The following is a 16267-nucleotide window of genomic DNA, read 5'->3' on the forward strand; positions in this document are numbered from 1 at the left end:
GATCTTGAGAAATGGTTTCTTTCTGTGTTATCCGGTTTTAAATTTAAAAGCCCTTCTGTGATGCAAGCAATTTCTAATGATTGATGAGACTGATAACATTTATGATAAACACTACCGCAGAAAAGCATGCACCCGCTAAACAAATGTAATGGTTAAAAGTAGGACAAGAAATGTAGTGGCCTTTTATCTTGGTGGAAATAAAAAAAAGAAGTTAATCTGAGACTGTGGTATCTGTAAAGGGGTGGAAAGCTATCAATGACTGATCTTATACTGTATATACATGTATATAAACTTCATTGAAACCAGAGACAGCAATACAAACTCAGAATTTGTGGAAAAAAAACAGGGCAAGCATTTGCCAGGTGATTTCACAGAAATTTCACAACCTAACTGAGTTTTCTACACTGTCTCTTCCAGTCCTGGTAATTTGCTGGAAGACGCATTAGTTAAGATCTCAAGAATGGTGCAGGTGTTTTACTTCATACAGCTGCAATGCTTAAAGGTGAAAAATAGAAATTCTAAATTTAGCTGTTGCTTTTCTCAACAGAGTCTGCTAATAGTGTTTTATTTGGTCTAGTAAAAGTGTATTATTTTCTCTGCTCAGAGTCGTTAAACATTTTTCACTCATATACTGTATTCTTTCATGTTGAATGCCAGAACATTCCTTTCTCACGATTGCCTCGTCTTCCTGGACATTTGACCTACATTTTGCTGCACTCAGTGCGCGTTGAAACTTTTTGAGTACAATTTTGAGTGCTTTTTAGATTAGCGTTTTTACTGGTGTCCTAATTTTGTGTGCTCCTTCTGTTTCACCACAGTAATGTGGTTTGCTGAACCTGTTTTCTGTTTCTGGCTCTTCGACAGGCTTATGAACATTTTTTTTTTTACACAAGCTCAATGTCTTCAAGACACAACCAAAGTAAAGCTAACTAATTTTTTGAATATGTAAATGTGTAGATTTTTTGGTGTTTTACATAAATAGAACATATTACCTAAATACAGATACACAATCACTTAGGTACAGTATATGTGCCTTCAATTTTCATCCTGGAGGACACCTGCATCTGCTGGTTTTCCTTCCATCTAAAGTCTCATTTATCTCATAGGCTCCTTAATTAAGCCAATACTTTTTTGACCACAAAGTAGCAGCATAAAACAGTATCATTGGCTGAGACCCAAGTAAGGACCCTGAAACAACGAGGGGAAATATAATAGTAAACCTCATAAAATGCTGTCTATTCAAAGGTTTCATCTTAACCCATAACATTAAGTTATTGTTCCAACTGAAAAAAATTCTCTGTTGAAGCAAATTACTGTCACCAACTAAACTGGGAACTGAACATTAATAAAATCTATTAATAACAGGTGTCCATTTAAACAGATGGAAACTCCTACGTTACTATGTCTCCTAAAATTATTGTTTTCCCAAATTAATTACTCTTTACGTTGAAATACGTTTGAGAAGAAAGTAATTTAAGCATGATTAGCCAAAAGCATCTGTTTTCATTACAATCCTTGTCTGAATGTATCAAAAGGTATACCTGAGACTAAAGAATTTCTGTATGGGAAATGTCACATTCAAGACAAAATATTACTATAATAGATGGATTAAACTTTCATACACATAAGAGGTGACAATATTTACTGTAAGAATAATTTCACATTAAAAAAAACTTTAAATATGGATTAAATATTATCCCAACTTTCCAGTAGTGGCATAAGACAGTAAAATGTGGCTCAGACCCAAGTAGGAAACCCAAAACAATGTGGGAAAATATGAATAGTAAACCTACATAAAATGCTGTCCGTTCAAAGGTTGCGTCTTGACCCATAACATCAAGTAATTGAGTGTCTCCTAAACAGATTCATAAACCAAGTGGAAGTATTTGCTTTCTCTAACACATCCTGTAAGAGAAGGAGGTGTCAAGGAAAAAAATAAAAGCAATGTTATCAGGATTATACTGGAATGCTTGACATAAAAGACATTAAAATCCATGAAGATTTGAACACAAGGAGACGATGACTAAAATACCATTAAGAATGACCTCTGGCAATCAAGGCACTTTTACACATCTACAAAGGAATGCTTGTGCATGTTCCACAAAATACAAATATAAAAAAACTAGAAGACCATAGAAGAACTGTTCTTGACGATCACTAATAAGAACATTAAATGCTTAGAAAATGTTAAGAAATACCAACTACCAGTTAAAAGGTACTTAAAAAGTTCTTCTGTGACCAAAAGAAGAAATTCTATATAGACTCTGTAGAGAGACAAAGGGAGAGAGAGACAAGATAAATTAAACATATATGAATAAAGAAAATAAGACGTCAGTTTCAGAATACCTGTTACATTTTATTCAGAGGTAAAAGAACTAATATTCTGGACACACACTGGTTTCTCTCACCTCAGCAGTTGTTTTTCTTACAATGTGCTTCATCCCCTCTGTCTTCTGTAATGGAGAACATGTGTCTGAAGCCTCCTCAAGGGGAGGCTGCTTCTTTGTAACTTGCCCTAGATTTCTGATTTCATTACAGTCATTTTGCATTTAGTGCTTTTTAACTGTTAAGGGAGAACCCCATCAGGTCTTTGAGCTGACTAAATAGAAACTTTAGGTTTCAGACACTTTTTGGTAGCAGAGAAAATTCTCATGGGCTGAAATCATTAATAAATTCAACAGTTTCTACTATCATGTGTTAGTGATTACATTTCTGAAGCAACTACACTTTTCAGCAAGAAAAAATAGCATGTCATGATGGGATTACAAAAAGCAAGAAATAAAAAATAAAATTACTTTTTTCTTGTTTTTGTCATCTACTAAATTACTTCTAATTTTTAGAATTTTTATGAAAGTGAGGGGTGGGTTGGATAATGTTTTATCATCACCACTACTGTGTTTTTCACACCTTTCAGAATCCGTCGGAGACAATAACCTCAGTGAATCAAAATCTCGGAACCACAGAGTTTTGTAACTAGCTACATGTAAATTTACTCTGAATCATTGGAGTGTACCCTAACACATAGTTCTTTTTAAACATGTTTGTTGTTTCATGTTCATTCATAAAAGTCTTGTCCTCCTATTTCAGCTTATTTGGAATTAAAAAATACCTATTTAGATTTTATACAGCCACTCTAGGTCACCACTCAATGCTGTGCAGAGAAAGGAGAGTTGTGTAGTGGCGATATGGTGAAAAAATAATTATAATGTTCCCTGATATACTGATCTGGTCTCCTTTACCTGCCGTTTACTACTTAGTTTATGATTTCATTACTATATTTGGATATCATTCATATAGGCATATCTGTAGTTCCTACTCAAGGAAAGTTAAGGTTTAGCTCTCCTTTGTCTTGAACTGAACTGAATGGAGATCAAAATGTTAAGTGGATGTGACAAAAATTCTATATAGAGACTATAGAGATGATTGTATAATGACCAAAAAAAAACATGATTAAGATGCATAATGATATCCTAATAGATCCAGAAATTATCTTTTAAAATTTAATGCAGCTCTGTCTTTTTTGTACTCCCACACTTTATAATAAAACCTATATGAGTAATCTAACTGCTTTTTAAGTGCCTATGATGGGCTCACAATGTTATAAAATAAATACGAAATAAACAGAAATGGTCAACATTCCCTAATTACAGTATTTCCAGCAAATTAGTAGGTACTAGCATTAGATCTGACGTACCACTGTAGCTTATTTTAATACTAATCAGGAATGACAACTGAATATTTGAAGAGCTGTAGCTTTAAAAAGTATGTGAATATATGCTGGACTACTAAAGTTTGTCAGCAGAGATGCTTTAAATACATTTTAAAAAATGTAATTATTTTCTACCACATTATAGTTTCTTTCACAACAGTTTGTTTGGGAGACTAAAAAATTGTGCCTAAACTCCAAAGGTCATCATTTAAATGAAATAAAATGAAAGAAAAACCATAGGAAAAGTGACTAAAGCAGGTCTTTGATCTCTCCTCTCACACATGACTTCCTGTGCCCGGAAAAACTGTGTCAACCAAAAGAAAAGAGGTTTATACCCTGATTTGATGTGGCTAAACCTAATAATATGCTAACAGTTGCTCAATGCTAGAATTTGAAATGCAGAAAAATAGAAACTGTGTAAAAGCAAATGACTCATTTTAACACACAATCTTCACTTCTAAAGACAAACAGTTAAGTGTATCAGAATTATAAATGTATGAAAAAAGACTTCAAGACAAACTTCCATTTCTCTGTAAACAGTAAATGACAAAACTTTTCAAAACTATAGATACAGTATGTTAGTAAAGAGTTTCATATTTCCTTTGCTTTAAAAATATGTAACCTTCTGTATAATGTACTTGTACAGTAATGCACTAAGCACAATCTTTTGTCCTTAATGTGCCAAGATATGTTCAATTAGAAAGTTAATTCCATGTTTAACCTTTTCATGTAGTCATATTATGAAATGAAAATGTCATACATGTTATTATGTTTACAGACTGGGTTTTTTATTCTTTAGACATTTATGGGTGAAGTTAAGTACATACCTGCAAAAGGTTTTCCATTATTTTCATGTTTGTTTCATGGTTGCACCTTTCTCAAGCCTTCTGCATGAGACATCCAGATCTAAAGAAGGATAGTATTAGGATAATGTATTCACTAATTTGGTATGTATTATATAAATGATTCAAAATACTATAATCATATTCAATGATTCAATTCATATGCTATATTTTTATGTTTATTAAAACATTCTATTTATTCTACTAGTGATCAACTTTTGGGTTCAGATCTGCAATGCGTTGAAAAATCCAGAATGCTTGAGAACAAAACATAAAACTAACTTCAACTCAAGCAAGGATGTGAAGTTAAAATTTCAATCAAAGTTAAATCCTGTTTTAGTCTAAAAATATATACTGCATTTTCACTGTACACATTTCCATCTGCTGTGCAAGGAAATAAAATATCTTTTAACATTGCATAATCATTTTGAAATAAATATAAGAAGTTTACAAATGTTCTAATTTGATGTTGTCAGATCTTTAGCTTAATTCACGTTCTTTATGTGTATATTTATGACTTGTCTGTAGAGCCTTTTAAAATAACTAATTTTTCATTTTGAATTTATAGCACAGAAACGTATGCTGTGCAATACAGATGTTTATTATCATCATAGTGTTAACTGCTTTCATTCGCTCAATATGTGGAAATAAGACCAAACTAAATTTAATTATGTTTGTTTAGGCTGTTACATAGATACAGTCCAGCCAAGAGTTCAGCAAAAGACATCAAGTTGTAGGTCTTTTTGAAATAAACAAAACGCTCTGTTTCCTCACTATGAAATCCCAAATAAATATTTTTAAAACTAAGATAAAATATATACATTTCTTGCAACAATGAACAGTGGATTGTTGTGTAGTGTCTAGTGCTGCTGCGTTCCAGCTCTTGGGACCTGAGTTTGATTCCTGCCTGGGATGCTTTTGGTGAAGAGTTTGCGTGTTTTCCCCATGCCTGTGTTGGCTTTTCTCTAGACACTTAGGTTTCTACAAACCTTCTGAAGTCATGCTGGCTAGGTAAATCAGTTTCTGTGAATTGTGCTTGCGTGTGGTCCCTTCGGTGGACACCTTGGTGCCCCGTGACTGAGCAATATTATTAAAATAATGAATATTGTAACACTTCGTGGTTTACGTGGGTGCCCTCGCCGCTGCCACATCAGGTCGCCCCCCCACCGTCAGGGACTCAAACCCAGGCCTCCGGCGTCACTCAACAGGGACCCAGCCTCTTGAGCCAAAGGGAAATCTCCCGTCAGCCCAGCGGCTGCGGTCCCTGCTATTCACAGGAAAGGGCGGTGACGTCACTGCTCTGGTAAGCCAGCTCTCACAAGCAATGGAGGCCGTATGCGTTACACTCTCCCCCGCTTAATTCTCCGTCCTCTGCAAAGGGCTATCCCATCCCACTTCTAACACCAATGTAACGCTTCGGGGTTCACGTGGGTGCCCTCGCCGCTGCCACATCAGGTCGCCCCCCCACCGTCAAGGACTCAAACCCAGGCCTCCGGCGTCACTCAACAGGGACCCAGCCTCTTGAGCCAAAGGGAAATCTCCTGTCAACCCGGCGGCTGCGGTCCCTGCTATTCACAGGGAAGGGCGGTGACGTCACCGCTCTGGTAAGCCAGCTCTCACAAGTAATGGAGGCCGTATGCGTCACAATATAAATAAAAAAAATTAATACAACTGAAAGGGTCATAGAAAACAATTTGTGAAATTTGTGAAAGAAAAAAGAAAATAGTAGTCTTGCTCACTTTAGAATCCCGATTTCTTGCAAGGAAGAAATATCAACTTCATAGTCTTTATATTTGCAGTATTGGTAAAATTGGTAAGCCCACATCAAAACGTCTTACTGGAATTTAACAGCTATTTCAAAAGTAGGTTATCTGAAGTACATTTTTTATGAAATTGTGTTGGTATCATTGGTGTGAGAGTGTTAACCCTAAGTATAAAGGTCTCGCCACAAATGGCAATCATTATGAGAAGTGTAAAAGTTCTGAGGTTAGTCGACCTCAATTTTTCAGTCACATGCACTTATTAGAAAACAATCAGGCAACGAACAGGAAAGAGTAAAAATGGCTTTAAATGTTTCTTTTAATAAAATGCTGTTTAACTGTTATGTTTCTAAAGCCTCAGTAAATTGATTAGTAGAAGCCATACTGATATTTCAAAAGAATCTAAATTGTGGGCTAAATGACGTACAGTAAGCACCATAATTAAATTGCTGAATAGTCAGCAAACCGACTCCTACAGAGCTGCAGAAATTTGAATTGACCAGCTAACTTTCAAAGTATTGCTCTTGTTTTCTCAACAGCTGCTTATTAGCGTGATCTTTAACAAATGTAAAGGAAATATCAGTGCTGTATAAGTACGTTTTTACAAAAAATGTATTTAGTAAATTAGTGACTATTGGAAATGATTAGGAGATAAGCAAGCAAAACACAAGAGAGGCAGAGGTAAATAAGTTCATACTTAATGCCTTAAATTAGACAGTTTCTGTCACTACACACATTTTTGTTTCATGTTCACTGTAATTGTTTTTACGATCTTCGGTATTGTTGCTTTTGCTCTTACTGCAATCAAATAAAAGGACCATCGAAGTTACTGTCTCAAGAAGCCTCCCGTGAGTATAGTAAGGTACAGTGTATCATTTGACAGAAAGATCAAGACTCAAACTTTGCTACCAGGTGTTTATATAAAACTCATGTCAGTTTTGATGGAAGGTCAACAAAATCAAATTTATTGTATAATGATTTATCAGGATACAATATCGTGACTATTGTTCTACAAGGAATTGTAATGTAATGCTCTACAACATCGTGAAAAATAATGTTTGTTGAATTGCTCGTTAAATATTTGTATTTCGCAATGTAACAATAACATACAGTATGTAACAAACATTTGCCCTCTAAATTCGGCGAGGTTATACAGTACATTGTTAATACTTGTAAGGCTGACAGTTTACCAACATCTGAGGTTTAAACAGGCTCTGTTTGGTTATGTTTCTGTTTTGTTGTGGTAAGAAAGTAACCGATTGCTTTTGCTCCAGTAACATTCCATAATAAGCAACCACGAAGCCCATGAAAGAAATATACATGATTTTCTTTTTCTGTAGCATAATTTAATTATTGTAGACATAAAAACATGTTCAGGCGGGTAGCTGCGTCAGCATGCGTAGGCTGCAAAGAAACAAGTAATTACTGTAGGTTTTATTCCATGCTGAAAAGAGAAGAAAGAAAACAACGTTTCGGACGTGGAGCCTTCTTCGGGTGTCATATAAGAGATAAGAACATGCTATGATCATTTTCGCATTTGAACGTGATCTAGACTTTAACTCCCCGGCAACTTTTACGCCACGCCTGTTTTTACGCAATGGCTGGTGTTGATGTTTCCATGGTAAGCAATGACGCTTTCCCTCGTACCGGAGCTTACAGTATGTTCATGTCTGCGTCAGGACTGATGAGCCGGAGGTGCTGTTAAAAAGTGACAAAAGCGTGTTGGTTTTCAGTTCCTCATAAATTATTTTGTTGCTCATCTCAAAGCGAAATGTAACTATTTTCTCTGTAACTTGGGCCACAAACCTGCTATGTAATGTAGGCGACCAACGATCAAATCAGAACAGCAAGAAAAGCCTTCTGTTTACCAAAGCAACGGGGACTTGCAGAAATTGTCCTGGGGGTAAGTATTACTACAGTGGTGTGTGTGGGCGAAGAAGTACGTTCTAGTCTTCAGTTAATGTTCATTATTATTTTTCTATTATTATTAACATTCGAATTATCTTTAAACCAATGGTTCCAAACCTTTATGCACCAATGGAACTGTATTTGTTTACTTTAATTGATCTGTTTGATTATTTAGACTCTTTATTGATGTCCGCCAAACAATATAGTAGAACTCAATATTCTGGTGTTAGAAAGTGTTACAAAATTACCTTCGTACTGTGTAACATTGTTAGCAAATGTATGAAAGCTAAACCTTAACTAGTGTTAACCGGTAATTGATTCCTGTCCTTTTCGCTGCTTGTAGGCTAATTATCATGTCATTTTTCTCTGCCAATAAGAACTAACAGTACAAATGCTTTGTAATTATAGATGGGTACTACAGTCTTCAATCATTAGAAAAGGATCTCTGACAGCTTTGAGTTTCCATGGAAAATTAAGACAATACAATACAAAACAATCAGGAGGACCCTTTGTTCAAAACCAGCATTACCTGTTGAAAAGAATCTGATTTGCTTAAAGCAAGAACATGTAAAAAACGTATTGAAAATATTAGATTTAATACATGCATATGCACACACATATGTATGCTCATATGAATACATATTTGTGTGTACAGTGCAGGAATAAGTGTGCATTTTGATAAGTCACTTTTCATCTGTGTTTTATTTTTTTACACAGCTAAAAAATGACAAGCAGATTGCTAGCATCTTTTAATGTCCTGGACAGCTGCTCTGAGAAGATCTTGAAAAAGCATGCTAGGGTATGTTTAAACATCTGACTAAAAGCTAGACATGAGATCAATTAAAAAACAAAGAATAAAGTCTTTATAATGTGATAAATGTTGATAATGCCATTAATCAGACCATTAAATAGCTTGATTAACAATCATTCCATGGAACATACAGTAAATCAAATTATTTTGCACTGTCCATCCCTAATCATGTTAACAGCCTACACAATATAATTTACTTAAAAATAATAGTCATAAGAATGATATTTATGACATTTACTGATGATGGAGAAAATTTTGATATATTTCACATAACGTAATCCAGGTTAACAGAAGAAAATAGTTCTTCTATTTGGATTTTATCTTGGATATAATCTGTTAGGACTAAAATACATCTAACAGATTGCCTGCTGTAAAAAAAGGAAAGAGGAAGTAGTTTGGTATCTGTTCAGGTAAGTAGAAAATAAACTGTAGAATAGTCTGTAGAGAACAATCTCTTAATAAAAATGTTTTTGATTCCTTCAGAGCCGACAATTGGGTGATACTCCAAGAAAAAGATTTACTGATTGTCTTGAAACCTCATATTTGCCATTAAGCAGTGAAAGTGAGTGGGTCTTTGACCTGCCTAGCACACGAAGAACTGAAATCTCGAAACCTAAATCAACTAAAGAAATTATAAATGAGGAACAAAGACTCATTCATAAGAAAATAAGGTAAATCTGTCATGCTGCATTATGAAATTTTGCAACCTGGAAATGCACAATACAGTATATTTACAAAAATATACATGCTATTCAAATCTTAAATTCTTAATCCTGTATTAGAAAAAAATTTCTTTCTTTGTGATGGGAATTTAGAGGAATATACAGTACAAGACATTGTCTCTGAGAAACCTTGCAGTGACTTTCCATGGGGAATTACTGTATGTATCAACAGTCAAAAGACTGTAATCTCTTCTTTAGCGGAAAGCATTCATATACATGCTGCATGTATAATTAAAATTGAATATATATAATTTAAGAAAAGCAGATACATGTAATCATAGCTCAACAGGCAAATGAGAGTCCTTTTACCATGTTAATGGAAAACAATCTGATATCTCTTTGGATTATAAAGGACGATTTTTAAACAGCTATTTCGTATTTTTGAAGCCTATGGGGTGACATTCTTACATAGAAAATTCCTCTTAAAAACAATAAGCAGTTACAGATGTTACACACCAAATTCTACACAATATGTTAAGCCTCAAAGACACAGATAAGGAGGCTTGAGTTTGTTCATAATTTATTGAAACTCATCAAGTAACAGGTGCTGTGCCATCCCTTTTATTTGTATGTTTAAATAATGCAAGTCCAAGCTGAAGTGTAAGAATCAGTGCCTGCGTCAATTATGTAAATTAAAATGAACTTACTCCGTTCTTCACATTTATTGTCCTTTGTATCTTTCAGCTCAGCAAGAACTGTTAGACCTGTTTCTGCCCTGAAAAGGGCACCTAGGCTAGAGCACAGTGGCAAACCCCACATCAGACCATTCACCTGCCCTGAGGACCTCGCCTGGAGAGCAGCATACTGGAAAAGTGAGTTAGTGGAAGGAAAGTAGGTGTGAAACCTACATATGTTCATCTTTTGGTGAAAAGATTAGAAGCATGTTTATTTGTAAGTTATTGTATTATCTTATCATTCAATTTAACATGGTGCCACAGTGGTTAGCATTGCTGGTTTGCAGCACTGGGGCCCTGGGTTCAATTCTGAACCTGGGGTGCTGTCTGTGTGGAGTCTGAATGTTCTCCCCATGTTCAGGCGGGATTCTTCCGGGGACTCCAGTTTCCTTCCCCAGTTAGGTAGATTAATCTACTGTCATGCTACAGATATTAGAGGTGTAGGACCCTATGCGGTTTCCAAGCCAGGGGTTTAAAGGTAAAGAGAAGGGAGAGGGAAAGAAAGCCGAGTGTACTTAACCAGAAAATCAGATACAAAGTCATAGTCATTTAAACAGCACAGGCCAGTTGGCCAGGAGACCAAAAAACTATCTGCACAAAGAGAAAAGAAAGATACAAGTAGGAGCTTCTCTGTATGACCCACCACTGAGCCTTGTGAAGAAGGTAAAGAGCTCTTAAGTATTCTGGAAATCTAGGGGTGTGGTAGTAATCGAGGAGTGTGATAGGATAATTAATTCAGATGGCGTCGTTTGCAGGAATTGGCAGGTGCTTGATTCTGATTGTCGGAGGCTGTGTCAATTTGGTGGCGGCGTTTACTCTGATTAAAAAGAGCTGTGACACCTATTGTACCTACCTGGTAGGTTAATTGGCTTCTGGGAAAACTGGCCCAGTTGTGAGTGTGTTTCTCTGTGTTTGTGCCTGTGTGTGTCCTGCAGTGGACTGGCATCCTGTCCAGGGTGTACCCAGCTTTGTGCCCATTGCTTGCCTGGATAGGTTGATTGATGGATGGTTTTTTTTCATTTATATATACTTTATTTGTGTTTCCAACAACATTCACAGAAAATGTTTTCCAAACAACAGCAGAAGATAATCTTTGAATTAATTGCTCCTCTCCACGATTTTCTTAAATACTGCCAATGTTATGAATGACAGAGTTAATTTAATTTTTGAGGCTCTGTAGGATTGTATATCTTTTACACGGTGCCCCAGGGTTTTCAGATAATTCACAAACACCATTTATATTTTCTTTTTCACTTATTACAGTGTTCAAGTAACATTTTCAGATTAAAAAAATATTTTGAGATATTAACTATCACTAATTATGTTGATAGGGCAATGAAAGGAGTTTGGTGCAGACTGAATCATCATTACTCCACACTTATTTTTAAAGTGAAGGCTATAAGTAAAAAAACCAACACCCATCCACTCAGTAACATGATTCAGTGACGTGTGTAACCCTTTTTAGCAGGAATAATGAAGTAAACTTTTCCTGTAAGAGTTTATCAGACTCTCACATGGCCTGGGAGTAATTCTAGCCCACTTCTCCTTCCAAAACGGCTTCAACTTAGTGATGTTTGAGGGCATTCGTTTATGCACAGCTCTCTTTAGGTCCCATAACAGCATCTCAATGGGGCTGAGATCTGGACTTTGACTTGGCCGTTCCAATACCTTGATTCTTTTCTTTTACAGCCATTCAGTTGTAGATTTACTGGTGTGTTTTGGAGCAATGTCCTTTTGCATGATCCACTTTTGGCTAAGCTTTAGCCTGCGGACAGATGTGGAGAGATGGTTTCACATTTTCCTCTAGAATGTGCTGGTATAGAGAAAAATGTATAATGGACACAATGATTGTGAGGCATCCAAGTCCTGCGGTTACAAAGCAGACCCAAATTATTACCACATACTGTATCAACCGTCAAGCCACGATGCTTGACGGTTAATATGAGGTTCTTGTGCTAATACACAGTGTTTGGTTTTCATCAAACATGCCATTCTGCATTACAGCCACACAACTCCACTTTGGTCTCATCTGTCCAGAGAACATTGTTCCAGAAGTGTTATGATTCATTCAGGTGCTGTTTTGCAAACCTAAGGTGTGCAGTAATGTTCTTTTTGGAGAGAAGGGGTTATCTCCTGGATACGTTCTACAAAAGTTTTTCTTCAGTCTTTTCCAAATGGTGAAATCATGAACTCCAATATTTATTTGCTGGGCTGTCCACACTTGGGTAGACTGGCAACTGTCTTGAACTTTCTCCATTTGTAAATGATCTTTCTTGCTGTGGAATGATAAGACTTCATATTGTTTAGAAATGTATTTTTTAACCCTTCCCAGACAGATGAGCAGCAACAATTCTTTGTCTGAGATCATCACAGATATCTTTTTACCTAGGCATCATGACTGCCACAAACCCGAATGCTACACACTGAAAAAGTTACTGATTTTATATACAGTCTGAAGTATTTCCTGATGACTAAACATTTATGTGCAGTTGTTTAGCAGCACCTGATTCTATACCTTCTTAACTGATATTGAAGAAGTACTTTTTCACACTTCTGATTTTTGGCTGATTTTTTTATTCAATGACAAACTAAAATTTGTGTGTTATTAGTCAGATACGTTTAGATTTATCTACTGTTAGGACTTGATGAGGACTACACTTTTCTATACAGTATTGCTCTTTCTCTGCAGGCAAAGAGAAGAATACTGAAGAAGGATTCATGATTATTACAATTAAAACATCACAGTCCTTAAAATCAGGAAAGAACACAGCACGGAGAATCAAGTGGTCAAGAGAGGTAACCCATATTATGAAGTGTAATAACTTTACTATAGAGTATTTAGTAAGATATCATATCATGTTAATACAATGTTCAATACAGCACAATGTAAAAAATACAAACATGTTAAGGTTTATGTGGGTGAAATTACTCTAAATGTACTGATGACTTTGAAGATGATGAACATATCCTTAAATTATCTTTCATTTAATCTTTTTCCAGTTTTCTGTTTTCAGTTGTGTCATTGGTTAAGTAATTCAATTGAAAAATAACCTAAGAAGTAATGTTTTCCTTTTTTTGTTATTAAGGTAGAAAAAGTCCCATGTTTAGATGCATTAAGCAAGCAGAACAGCCAGGCACTGGTTGGGGGAACTCTTGGCTACACTGACACTTCACACTGGTATTCCTTCTCTGCAAACACTAGCCGTGCTGAAGAGACACCTATTAGCGTTTTTACTGGTAAGCCAACACATTTGGACTCCTGAATTATACCACAGGATATTCCAAAATTCTGGTTGATAGAGATAATGTAGCCCTACTCAACACACATTCACTTATGTACCAAAGATAAGAGATGATCAGGTGAACCATTTAATTATATTCTTCTACAATGAAGAACAGAGCATTCAGCTTTTAGTTCAATGGAGAATTCAAACACTCTTGTTCATCTGGTGTTTCTTATTAAGCTGATATTTTTCTAAATCCTGAATTTTGAATCCCTTTGTGAAATCATGTTTTAACGAATGGGCACTAACAGATTTCTGAAATGTATGGTGCATTTTTTATTTGATTTTTACAGGAGAAGATGAAAGTCAATACAGTATTCCTGGGTCAGTTGGAAAATTGGTTGCACAACAATTACAGTATGGAAATGTTGTCCGCGTTGGCATGAATGGAGCATATAGAAGGTAATAGCAGTTTTTGCAAGACTTATATTTACAAATGGCACGGTGATCCTCATTCATATAACATCAAATACTAATATATAACTTATAAAAGGCCACCATGTTCATCGACAATAACATTAAAATCATAGAGATGTTGACGTGCATTGGAATAGGTTTTACTGCTTTTGTCTTTCCATTTTAAGTGCTAGTCTGGAAAAACAGATAAACTGGTGGGTGTAGATTGGAGAGATTGAGGGTAAAGGCTATAAAGACCAGTGCTGTTAACATGAAAACTATTAGAAGTTCATCTGCAAAGTATCAAAAAGTCTTAATGAAAATAGCTAATCGCATAAGACTCCAAATCAAATGTGCTGAAATGAATGGTCATGTATGATTTTTTTATTTTTCTATATTTAACGAGAATCAGAGAAAATTCAGAAAAGGACACTGAAAGAGAAGAACGTATGCAAAGTGTGAGACATTCAGCTGCTGAAGTCGCATCTGAAGTAGTCCCTCTTAGCATGAAAGATGAACTGGAAAAAAAGACTGCTAGAATACTTTCACCAAAATCCCAGGATATATACTCGCCTCTTCCGGTAAGATTTTTTCCTTTATTAAAACCTGCTTCTTTATTTTCTTTGCATGTCATTGGTTTTATTGCTCAGTATTTTATCATTAGAATTTGTGAAGAGAAATTTTATATACCTTGACTCACTGCACATGTGCTGATTAGAATTTGAATATCTTTTTTTTATTATTTTGCAGATTGTTAGTAAGACATATCCTGTGGTGTATCATCATGATTATCAACATAAACCATTCTGCAGCCAAGGCTTGCACGCTTTTGAGGATAAAGAGTCTTTGCATCAAAGGACAGAAGGAAGAAAAAATGATAAAAATAAAGTCTATTCTGCTATAGTCCGCATAACACAGTCGATGCAGGAAGACCACATTATTGGCAAGGCAACAGAACGAGAAAGAATGGAAAAGCTTTTCCCTTTGAGACCAGAAACAAACCTGAAAAGGAACAAATCTGGGAAGAATAATGCAAATGTTCAAGTGTTAGCAAGTGATGGAAAAAACAAAACATGTCTGGACTTTAAAAATGTCGCTCAAGGGATTACTACTCAAAATATCTCAGCCCTATCACCACGTATTGCTTTGAATAAAGCACCCCAAGGTCTTATCAGTGCATCAAAGTTTAAGAACTCCTCTAATGCTAGTGTAGGTCCAATACAGAATGGAGTAAATCCAAAACAGCCTCTTGAATTTAATGACTTGTCCACAGACTTTTTAAAAGGGGTGGAAATGATGGTAAAAAAAAATTCAACCAGTGGTGGAAACCAGACAGCTTCAGTTTTACAAAAAAACATAAGTGCATACCAGGAGAGCAAGAACTACATAAACTTTACAAAGCCACTCAGATATAACCAGAACGAAACCATTCTTACCAATCAGCTTTCTCTTATGGAAATGTGCCAATCAGCACATACTTTACTACCAGAGACCTTTATTATGTCAGAAAGCACGGGTGCATATGAGATAAATTCTCTTCAGTCAAGGCCAAACACCAGTACAGAGTACACAGGGAAATTCCAAGAGCAGTGTCCTGCAAGAAAAGGATCACCAGAAGGCCACCTTTCCCCAATACCTTCGAAGACAGAAATAACAGAGATCTGCACAGAGGTCACTAACAGCGTTGGGAGGCCCAGTTCAGATCCTCAGGATGAAAACAAACCAGATCAAGTTCCTGAAGAAGAAATGAAGCCTCATACGAAGCTTCCATCGTCTGTTGACTCACACCAAGTTATCAGCATTCCTACTGCAGAATGTGACATTCAGAGTGTGTCAGAATGAATCTCTGAAGCTGATGAACTGTGAAAATCTGAGGACACTTGAAATACATTATTATGGTTAACTTTACAAACTCTGCCAACACAGCCCTTGGCTCAATCACAAGTAAAGACATAATTTAACATTCTATGTGTGAGGGCTTTTTAGTTGTTGTTTTAAAGCAAAATATAAGCACAACACTGTGCAGGATGGATTGTGTGTATCAATTAAATTTAATTTGAACTACAAGCTGTGAACTTTTATTTCTAGCACTTTATTATTCATTATATTGGTAACTTTTTTTTAAAATAGCAAATGATACAAAAGTACATGCAAGTAGGGA

The 16267-nt window shown here is 35.7% G+C and overlaps 1 protein-coding gene across 1 annotated transcript; it reads left to right on the plus strand.

Annotated features, from left to right (window-relative positions):
* Nucleotides 1–8943: 8943 nt before the first annotated feature.
* Nucleotides 8944–15948, plus strand: LOC148823554 (uncharacterized). Its single transcript, XM_088926600.1, has 8 exons — nt 8944–9018; nt 9514–9701; nt 10437–10564; nt 13116–13222; nt 13513–13663; nt 14004–14112; nt 14513–14687; nt 14857–15948. Exons 1-8 carry the CDS (start codon nt 8944–8946, stop codon nt 15946–15948), a joined length of 2025 nt encoding a protein of 674 aa, XP_088782726.1.
* The last annotated feature ends 319 nt before the right edge of the window (nt 15949–16267 follow it).

The sequence above is a fragment of the Atractosteus spatula genome, chromosome 11, assembly GCF_055471065.1.
Source record: "Atractosteus spatula isolate fAtrSpa1 chromosome 11, fAtrSpa1.hap1, whole genome shotgun sequence".
Classification (NCBI taxonomy): domain Eukaryota; kingdom Metazoa; phylum Chordata; class Actinopteri; order Semionotiformes; family Lepisosteidae; genus Atractosteus; species Atractosteus spatula.